The 10,810-nt window shown below is 38.3% G+C and overlaps 1 protein-coding gene across 1 annotated transcript; it reads right to left on the bottom strand.

Annotated features, from left to right (window-relative positions):
- Positions 1 to 2,808: 2,808 nt before the first annotated feature.
- LOC143860977 (lysine histidine transporter 1-like) lies at positions 2,809 to 9,670 on the bottom strand. The gene is made up of 7 exons (XM_077371850.1): positions 9,143 to 9,670; positions 7,077 to 7,460; positions 4,572 to 4,965; positions 4,388 to 4,493; positions 3,534 to 3,625; positions 3,266 to 3,334; positions 2,809 to 3,164 (listed from the first exon to the last, which is right to left on the bottom strand). The coding sequence occupies exons 1-7, from the start codon at positions 9,298 to 9,300 to the stop codon at positions 3,066 to 3,068; spliced, it is 1,302 nt and encodes a 433-aa protein (XP_077227965.1). The 5' UTR covers positions 9,301 to 9,670; the 3' UTR covers positions 2,809 to 3,065.
- Between the last annotated feature and the right edge of the window lie 1,140 nt (positions 9,671 to 10,810).

Genomic DNA, 10,810 nt, shown 5'->3' with positions numbered 1-10,810 from the left:
CATTAATGAATCTAAAAGGCTTTTTACCAGAGGGGGAGGGGGGGTATCATCTGCACGATGATAGGAGAATGGTCTGAAAGACCCGGGGCTTTATAATCCGCAAAGGAAGTGGGGAATTTGCAGAGCCACTCAATGTTTACAAGAGCCCTATCAAGCCTTCTGAGTTTGATTTCAGTGGTCTTTGCACTATTATTCCAAGAGAGAGTTTGGCCAACTGATTGCAGATCTGTGAGAGAACAATTGTCAATGCAACGATTGAAATCTTCCAGGTCTGAGTTAATTGGGTCAGCACCACCAAGTCTCTCATCAAGGAATCTGGTGGTATTGAAATCACCAAGAACAATCCATGGGTCAAGGGTCTGAAGGTAAAGATTCTGGAGATCATGCCATAGGGGGGTTCTTTCCTGACCCGTATTACGGGCATAAACAACAGTGAGGTAGAACTGAGATTGGGTTTGGATTAGAGTTACTTCAGCATGCACAAATTGGGCGGATTCACTTCTGATGATAACTTTGACGATAAGGGGGTTCCAAATCAACCAGATTCTGCCTCTGATAGTATGGAGGTAATTAGCATGGTAGCTCCAACAATTGTTGATGTCGAAAACACATTTTACAAACGAAGGCTGATGAACCTTAGTCTCAAGAAAACAAAACAGGGGAAGGTTGTGAGTATGGATGAGCCGACTGATGTCTTCCTTTTTGGAGTGGGAGGCAATCCCCCTAACATTCCATACTGCTAGATTTGACATTGGAGGAGATGGGAGAAGAGTCACAGGCAATAGCCAAGATGGGGTCCTCTGAATTGAGAGTTTCTTCATGGGAATCATCTTCAAAAGGTTCATCTTCATGGATGTCTACTTCAGCTTCAGCAAGAATAGCATACGGGTTGAACAAAACGATGCTCCTTTGATGGCTATCTATTGTTGGGTTGGTTGCAGGTATGGTAGGATTTCCTGGATCTGCACTATGAATTTCGTCACCATTTTTTGAAGAGGCGGGGAGTTTTCCTGCAGGGAGATTTGTAGGGGTTCCTACATCATGATTGATCTGCCAGCAGGATTCTGATATAGGGTTAATAATAACCTTTTCAGGGATTGGGGCCTGGTTTGGAATGGGTCTCCATTCTTTCTTTTTGATCTTTCCAGTTGGAGGGGGATGGGATTTCGGGCAAGAGGAGTTTGAGTGGTTGAAAGTTTTGCATTCACTACAGGATTGAGGCCTCCATTCATATTCCACTTTTTGATAGGTAGTACCTAGAGAGGTCTTTATTTCAATCTGATCAGGGAGATCTATTCCTGCTTCTACTTCTATACAAACCCTTGCATAGCTGGGCCTAGTGTTCGAGTTCAAGATCCGGAGACCATCTCCGAAGCACAAGTGGACGCCCACCAAAGCTATAGTTTCCGTCTTCTAGAATCGATTCACAATCTTCCGACAAGTTGAATTGGAAGAGGAAAAAACCTCGATGAAGATTGAACATCTCGAACTCACCCTTGAGTTTCCAGCTTCTGCTTAGGTGGGCTTTTAAGGCCACAAAGTAAGGTCGTTTACCCATTAGATAGCCAACGAGGGAATGTTGCCATTTACGATCATTTTCCTCCAGTTCTTCGTCCTCAAAATCAAGGTCAGAATCGGGCTTTTGCTCAGTGGAATAGCTTAGTTTGGAGCTTATACCAACTGATTTATTTTCAAATAGGAAACTCCATGAGTTTTCTTTTCTTTTTGGGGCATGGTTATTTCCTTGATCTGCAGATTCATGGCTGTTTTTGGAAGAAGACAGTTGTGGCCAGTTTTCTTCAGACTTGTTTTCCCCCCCAAAGTTAGAATTTGAAATTTGGAGAGAAGAAGCTTCATTTGGTGGTCCCAAGAAATTAGGATGGTCTTCATTCGAGAAGGCCAATTGTTGACCACGGCCTATGCAGCTAGGTTCAAATTTTCCAGCAGCAATGAGGTGGGGATTTAGAACAGGTGAGTTACTAGAAGGGCTAAGGTTTAACCCACGGGCATTAACCGGGTAAGGAGTGTGACCAACCAGTTGGTGTACTGAATCGATCTGAGATATCCTTACATTGACCAACCCAACTGGACTTTCCTTTTCTAGGGAGCTAGAAGAACAGGGTACCTCAATCAGATTAGAGAACTTTTTGTTTGAGGAAGTCATCTTCAACCTCGCCTCCTCCCTCATTTCTGTGGGAGATTTGTGGACAATAGGATCCACACGGGATATGAAATTTTGTTTCGCTCCTGCAAACAGTCCTTGGACTTATAGAAACCTGTAATTTCATTGATTAGAATCTCTACAACCATCCATCAGAAAGAGCTGACTAAGGAACAAAGTGAACCTTGTCATAGTAAAGAGGAGGCAATTAGGGCTGAAACAGAGTACTCCTCCAAAGAAGAGTAGGAAAAGGCAGCTGATGAAGAAGAACACCCCCATCAGAAGAAAAAAGAAACCCTCCATCAAAGGAAAACTAAATCCCCAAAGGTTCAGAAGCTGCGGAAGAGCCAGAGACCAAGGTATGTTAGCCAGAAGATGAAAGACGCCTTGGATCATTAGTGGCTTTAATCATGAGGACCGGCTCTAGATTTCACATGGTCTCTCTATTCTCTTGCTTGTTTTGATTTCAAGGATATCATTATCTTTGTTGTTATACCCCCTTCCTTAGTCATTGTTCTCAGGATTGGGGAGTGGTCGTGTTTCTTTGATTGCAATATTTTTCTTTAATTAATACACTGGTAGGGTTCCGCCTAACCCCAACTTACCGATAAAAAAAAAATAAAAAAAATAATACATAGCCCCAAACAAACACAAATTCATATTTGCATACTAAATAGAAAAAAGTAAAAGCAGAGATGCCCTTTAAGAGGTCCTTTAAATTGTTTTACACTGTGATTTCCTTTCTCAAACAGCCCATACGCCCGAATTCCATAAACAAACCAAGAAACTTCCACTTACATACAGATGATTTTAGCAGTAGCTTTAGCATTGGCATAATTGTCATCATTTTTCTGGTCTGAATAGTACTTATTACCCATTCACGGCTGTTCGGTCTTATGAAGGATCATGAGAAAAACTTGTAACTACTGGCTTGAACAATGATTTGCCTTAGTCCACCAATGGGTGATACAATCATCAGCATAAACCCTAGTATGATGCAAATCTGAAATGCATAGACAGAATAGATTAGTTGAACATTCCAAAATTAAGTGAACAAGAAACAGAAAAAGATAAAATATCAAGGGTGGTTTTAATTTAGCATACCCAATTTATACACCAAGATAAGCTGTATTTTCTAGGCTTGTAGAGAGCAAGCCACATGATGCAAGGGAGCTGTTACAAAAGAAATTTAACAGTCAGACATCAGTGCAATGTGTAATGGAAAGGTAAACTGTTTTTTTATGTGTGGGGTGTCTACTCCACTGGGGTGAGTAATAAATATACCAGCACTCCCTTTGTTTTGATAATCTCATTAACATGGGGAAGACAACTTGGGTTCTTATAACTATGAAGATAAGGCACTATGACTTACAAAGTATGTTGTCGGTGCAAATGCAAATCCGCCGAAGAATCCAAGTAGCCCTCCAAAGAAAGGGAAGCTTATAGCAATGAACATTGTAAATGCTGCACACAAAGCATGCAAAAAGATACTGAATGAGTTCAAGTAATCTTAATGCTTATAAAAAATTCAAAACAGATTAACTGAAGGAAAGAAAACTGCCAAGGTCGCATTCAACAAGAAATAGAGTGGGGCCCACATTGTTTGGGTGATCCCAACCATTCATCTGATGGGCCGACATAGATAGGGTGTGCCCAAAAAATCATCTCCATAGGATCATCCTAGCCCTTCCATTTGTGGAGGTTTAATAAAATGGACAGATTTTAAACCCGCCCATTTGACCTCCACAAATCAAGGGTTATGATGATCCTATGGAGATGATTTTTTGCTATGATCTGTGGACACAGACTCGGACATGGCAAACTCCCAAAATTTAGAAACGGGGACATGGCTAAAATAGAAAGTACATATAATCATGTTTTGTGGATATAGATTTGTGTGCCGGGTTTCGATAAGGATATGAGGTATCTGACATGGAATCCCCTAAAAATCTAGAAATAGTGGCACACTCATACACATACATACATACCAAGTTACTGACACTTCTAGCAGTACACTTAGAAGTGTCTAAAGGAGTGTTAACACGGGTGTCGGCAATAAATTCAAAGTGTCAACCAAATCATAGATTTTTTGGGCACACCCCATCTATGTAAAGATCCATCAGATGAACGGTTTGGATCGCTCAAACAACATGGGCCACACTGTGTTTCTGGTGACGGACTAGAAACACTTTTTAAAGTGGAGTAACTGAAGGGAAAGGAAATTACCAACATATACAGAGCGTGCAATTAAGCGAAGAGTAAGACCGGGTGGGAAATGAAGCTTCCTCACCAGCACAGTTTCTATCATATCAAACACAGGCATGGCATAAATCTGCATCCATTCAAATAAGAAGGAATTAAGATTAAACAATATTAAAGGGAAACACAAAAAAGGGAGAATGAAAAATACCTGATAACTTCCAATAACATGAACAACAACCATCAGGTTAGCTGCTGCAATTAGCCATGTTGGTTTTTCTAAGGTGATTAGAATGTTGTCATCAACTGAGTTACCAAAGGCCCAATACCCAATTAGCGCACAAGGGAAGTAGCAGATAGCGACAACGAGGTAGGCTACAACCACACCCTTCCACATGGGCTTCTTAGATGGCTTCTCTGGTGTAGAAGGGATAGTTGCTTGAATTTCCAAAACCACATTGTGCCCTGCAAACGCAAAAGCGACCTCTCCTAGTGCATTAAAAAAGCCAAAAACATTCCCTGCAGTGCTTGAAGATCTATAATCATATTGGACATCAGGTTGCTTTCCTTTATCAACAGATGCTCCCCAAGCAATAGTGGAGTAGCTGTATAAAACAGTCACAGGAATCAGCAAAGCAGAGGCATGATTTTCTGATAATTTAAAACATCTATGACTTGTGGACACGGACAGGAGTGACGCATGTCGATATGAACACAGAGTGTCAGCGCAGAAAACTCCCAAAATTTAGAAATGGAGACATGGCTAAAACAAATAGTATATATTAAAAATCTAGAAATGGTGACACGTCCATACACGCGCATACATATAAAATTACTACTCAACTCAGCTCAACTAAGCCTTTGTCCCAAACTAGTTGGAGTGGGCTAATGAATCCTTTAGAAAATTTTCATGAAGAAGGTGAAAGGATCTCCCGGGCTCAAATTGACTAAGTCTAATCCCGACACTAGTTGGGTTCGTCTACATGGATCATTTAAAAAAAAATTACTGATTAATATAAATACGGTATTCATTTAAAAAAAAAATCTTAGGATTAATCAACTCTAATCCAAAAAAGAAAAACGAGAATAATCAAATAACAACGTATTCATCAATTTCTAGTTCTTTCTAGTATCCAATATGCAGCGATAAAGGGAGACCAATATGACCGCATGGATATAATATTGGATAAGAGTTTGTTTAGGGTTTTAAATATAGGGGAAGGGATATTACAACAAATATTAGTTAAAGAATAGCTAAAAGAAGTATTAATAATAAAAGAGGTAAACACAATGTTAAAAAATAGAACCGAATGTCACACTTGGCACAGTACAAAAATGTGTAGACGCACCCACTAAGAAGGGGGTAGTCCGGAATTTACACTTGGGAGGGTAGGATTTTACACTTTGCCTGCATTGGCCTTTTTTTTTTTTGGGGGGGGGGGGGGGGGGGGGGGGGGGGACTAATTACTTAATAATATTAAATAACTGGGCCCCTCTTGTAAAAAGGGATTTTGCAAGTCACTGGCAGGCCGTGGGCACTCACGCACTATATGTCCCTCCGCCCCTGCCACTAAGTCCGACACTACTAATAGTACATTTAGAAGCTAGTGTCGAAAGGAGTGTCAACATGTGTGGACACACGTGTCGTGTCAGACATTATACAACAAGTGTGTTAGGAATAAATTGAAAGTGTCGACTAAATCATAGAAAAACATAAATAAAAATTATTTTATGTTAATTTAAGAACATAAATGAAAAGTAATGTGCACTTGAAAGTGTTATTGTCCCTGAACAAAAAAAATTTACCATACATAAATATCCTTTTTCTTTTAAATTTTAACAATGAGTATTTGAGCCATGTTAAATTGGAATTGAAGGCCTCGGGGTTAATTACTTAATAATATTAAATAACTGGGCCCCATTTGTAAGAAGGAACTTTGCAATTCACTGGGGGACCATGGCCACCCCCACACTATATGTCCCTCCGCCCCTGCCACTAAGTCCAACACTACTAATAGTACATTTAAAAGTGTCGAAATGAGTGTCACCATGTGTGCAACAAGTGTGTCAGTAATAAATTTAAAGTGTAGCTAAATCATAGAAAAACATAAATAAAAATTATTTTATGATAATTTAAGAACATAAATGAAGAGTAACGGGCACTTGAAAGTGTTATTCTCCCTGAACAAACAAAACTTTACCATACATACATATCCTTTTTTTTGAATTTTGACAAGGAGTATTTGAGCCATGTTATATTGGAATTCAAGGCCTAGGGGCTGCTAATTACTTAATAATATTAAATAACTGGGCCCCACTTGTAAAAAGGGATTTTGCAAGTCACTGGCAGGCCGTGGCCACCCACACACTATATGTCCCTCTGCCCCCTGCCACTAAGTCCAACACTACTAATAGTACATTTAAAATTGCCGAAAGGACATGTGTGGACACACGTGTCGTGTCAGACACTATGCAACAAGTGTGTTAGCAGTACATTCAAAGTGTCAGCTAAATCATAGAAAAACATAAATAAAAAATATTTTATGATAATTTAAGAACATGAATGAAGAGTAATGTGTACTTGAAAGTGTTATCCCCCTGAACAAACAAAACTTTACCATACATACATATCCTTTTTTTGAATTTTAACAATGAGTATTAGAGCCATGTTATATTGGAATTCAAGGCCTAACTGAGAGCAAGGAAAAAAGATTACCTGAGTGACATTACTGCAGCAGCAAGGGATACTCCTGAAATGGAGTTCAAATTTGGCAACTGAGAGAGAAAAAAGTGCACAGATGCAAAGATCATGATGAAATAAGTTAACTTGATATCTTTGCAGTTAGGGCAAACTGTGTCATGAAATTTTTTCAGTGATCTTCCACCAGTAACCATGTACACAATGTTTACGCCTACTTCAACGACCAACTGTTGGGGTACTACAATATACAGTCCAAGCTTCTCGCCAAATGCATGCTGACCCAGCTCGTGATATCGGTCGAATCGTTTCCCGGGCACCATCTCGTGCATCTCAACCATTTGCCAGAGAGTGTACAAAGTGATAATCCATGATAGAATGAGCACCGCAATACCTGGACCCCTGAAAATGATAACAGCAAATTTCAAGTTAATTTCTGTACCAATTTTGAAAAACTGAGACATCACTTATATAGCCAGATGTAATTGCAGAACTGTGTCAAGATTCTAAAATAAGTGAATGTGATTAAATTGTATACTGAGAATTGAAAACGCAATTTCATAACAATAAGGCCATGTTTGTTTAAGATTATGAAAACTGATTGTGAGTCCAAAACAAATTATGGGACTCAAAATTTATTGTAAATTTGAGTCAAAAGTTCTAAAGTTCCAACTCAAAGGCCCTGTTTGTTTTCGATTTTGATAACCGATTGTGAGTCTAAAACTGATTATTTGACTCAAAAGTAAATGTAAATCTGAGTCCAACAATTAGTTTTAGACTCACAATCATTTCTCAAAATTCAAAACAAGCATGGCCTAAATAATAGTCATACGATTAATAGGTGTAGATTAAACAATGCAATCTCAAATCCCTTTTTAAAAATTAAAGCACCAACCGAAAGCTGACTCAAATCAGGTTTACAATCCATAAAAAAACAACTCTAAATTCATTTTGTAGATGTTTGAATACCCAAATGCAGAATAATCTTGCAACAATTCAATAAACAAGAAACATTACTTCTTTTCTGAAAATTATTAATAATAGTGGCAAACTGTAAAATAAAATAACTTACTGAAGACAAACAGAGCAAACAAAAATTATTTCTGCTATTAACATTAAAAGAGAAGTTTTGTTGAGAGTTAAGACCCCAACTTTCAAACAATATCAAGTCCTCTTCAAAAGATTCTCAGTACCATGTCACTAATAGTTCAAACACCAAATTTCAAAATAGTCATAAAATCATTTTCTTATCTCCAAAAGTGACAATATTTTTATACAGAAGCATCTTGAAAAAGCACAGTATCACTTCTTGTTACGGATAGTTTAGATTTCTGTTATTTCTGTTAGTTTAGATTTGTTTTCTAGTTGTTTAGGATAAGTAGGAGTCTTACTGATAAGTATTAGCTAGATTAGAGATCTTTTATAAATAACATGTACGCATCCTTTTTTGGGAAATGAAGAAAATTGTTTGAGAAAGTGTGTTTTTGCACGGTACGGAGGACGACCCTTCCCTCGAAGTGGGTCAAGAGGCTGATCTTATCTCTGAGAAGATCAAATCCGTTACGAACCGATTTAGGTTCGTAACACTTCTCTACTTAAAAATTATGACTACCCTATTGCAGATCAATATTAATTCCATTTAGAGAACGGAGCAATAGCCTTTTGTGGTGAAGAAATGAGAAGAGTAAGTGCTGTCAAATTGCAAAATGGGATCACTACTCATTATGAAGAACATCCAGTTGCAAAGCAGTCTCTTCTGCGGAGAAAAGTGTACCACTATTACTATTAAATTGCAAAATGGGATCTACTATTCAATATAAAGAACACCCAATTGCAAAACAGTCTCTTCTGCAAAAGTAAGGAAAAAAAAAGGATCATCTCCAAAGCTCAAACTCGATTCCATCCATATTTCCAATCTAGTATATGTGTTACCAACCCAAATTGGTTAGCAACATGTTTGATCTTCTTAAAGAGCCCACTTCGAGGGAAAGGTCAGTTCTCCTTTCTGTGCAAAAATATAATTTCTGGGATATAATTATCCATTAACTTTTCATTTTTTTTCTTTCTTTTGAGAGCATACGTACCATCCAAGCTGTGACATGGCATAAGGCAAGCTAAGGACTCCTGCTCCAACCATGGCAGTGACATTGTGGAAAGATGAATACCACCATTTTGCGTTCCGAGAAGACGTGATCGGAAGCCACTCATCGATCGCCTTCTGCTTATCCGTTCGCTCGTCCATGTCACACAAGAATGATCAATGGAATGAAAAATCAGTCCCACAACACCAAATTTTACAACAAGTTCAAATTCCACAAAATTTGAACCCGGAATATAACAACCCCTTGGCTGCAAACTGGTGTCTGATGACTAAAAAAGAAGAAAATCACAAGCCTTTTAATGAGATAACACATAAAAGGTAACTAATTTGACAATCTTGAGCAATATCTAAATCTCTCAGAGGAGAAAGGCAATGAATATAACAAGGTAGAACTTGGTATTCTCTAGGCCTGGTTTAGATGCCAAGGATCCTAAAAACTTGGAACATTGGGTGGAAATTTACCAAATAAACACGTTGGGTTTTAATATGAGATGGTGTTTTCTGTTTTCGGAAAGAAAACTTCTATTTTTGCACCAAAATTATACTCCCAGCGTGCTGTGAGTTGTGCTTGTAAGTTGTAACCAAAAGGTTTTAAATTTCTGTTTCGGTATGCATTTCGGACCCAGCGAAATTTCCACCAAAATTTCGGAATTTCGGACGAAATCCAGTATTACGCATTAAAAACAATATTATAATAAACATAAAATTTCGGTCGAAATTCCCGAAATTTCGGCAAAGATACTTTTTATTAAAAAAAACGAAATTAGGTTTTACTATTAAATCAAAATGGGAATTTCCCCCCTCTTTTATAAGGTTTCCTAACTAAATTAGGGGTAGTTTTGCCATTTCAAGTGATAAAAAGAGCCAAAAATCAAGGAAAGGAACGTGATTGCTAATAGCCTATTTTTAGGGCATCCCATACCCACTATGAGATTTTATAGTAAAGCCGGAATTTGAAAAGAAGATCCGCACCTCAAGGGATAAAATCTCGCCCCCTAAAACGGATAAAAGAAGTTTGACCGACAAATCAAAGTAAAAAACGAAAAAAAGAAGGGTGTATTTATCAAAAAGAGGCAGTGATTATGTAGGGCCCACTAGCTTGTGCAATAAAATAGTGACGGTAAAAATAGATGGTCAGGATCGTTTGTAAATGGTCCATGGGTCCCACTTGATAGGAGAAATTTTCATATATGGTTTCTTATGTAGTTATCTTGTTATGAAAGTGGGGCCCACTAGATCCCTCCTGGACTAAAAGCCAAAATGGGCCCGCTTTTATCCCTCCAGCCCACAACTGAAATAACATTTAGGGCGATGCTTGATCAAGTTTTGGATCAAGGGTCAGGATTGTCGGTAACACCACGATTTGCCAGGAAACTGAGAAAAGAAATTCTCAACCGGATCCATTTAAAAAATAAAATAAATTCTCAACCGGATAATTGTGCCTAGAATTTTCTATGCATGAACAAAACTTTTTTTTAGTTTCATGAATTTTGCTTCTACAACAATAAATATTGGGAGATGATAAATTCGCACCCCTGTAGGATAATACGCACCACTTTTAACGTGAATAATGGGCAGGCTTAAATGCTTTTCCATGCAATTCGCATTAGGTTCAAGCAATTTATTTGCTTCGGTGGCGGTCCACTCGATC

The sequence above is a fragment of the Tasmannia lanceolata genome, unplaced genomic scaffold, assembly GCF_043159265.1.
Source record: "Tasmannia lanceolata isolate RefF3 unplaced genomic scaffold, GAP_Taslan_0.1 ptg000037l, whole genome shotgun sequence".
Taxonomy (NCBI): domain Eukaryota; kingdom Viridiplantae; phylum Streptophyta; class Magnoliopsida; order Canellales; family Winteraceae; genus Tasmannia; species Tasmannia lanceolata.
This window is presented reverse-complemented; position numbering and strand designations above follow the sequence as displayed.

Bases quoted from the DNA above. Each gene is read 5' to 3' on its own strand.
- LOC143860977 (XM_077371850.1), bottom strand. From the start codon at position 9,300: ATGGACGAGCGAACGGATAAGCAGAAGGCGATCGATGAGTGGCTTCCG. The intron at 7,461-9,142 runs GTACGTATGCTC...TATCATTTTCAG, and splicing joins GCCATGTCACAGCTTGGATG to GGGTCCAGGTATTGCGGTGC. The intron at 3,165-3,265 runs GTATGCTAAATT...TATGCATTTCAG, and splicing joins TATCTTGGTGTATAAATTGG to ATTTGCATCATACTAGGGTT.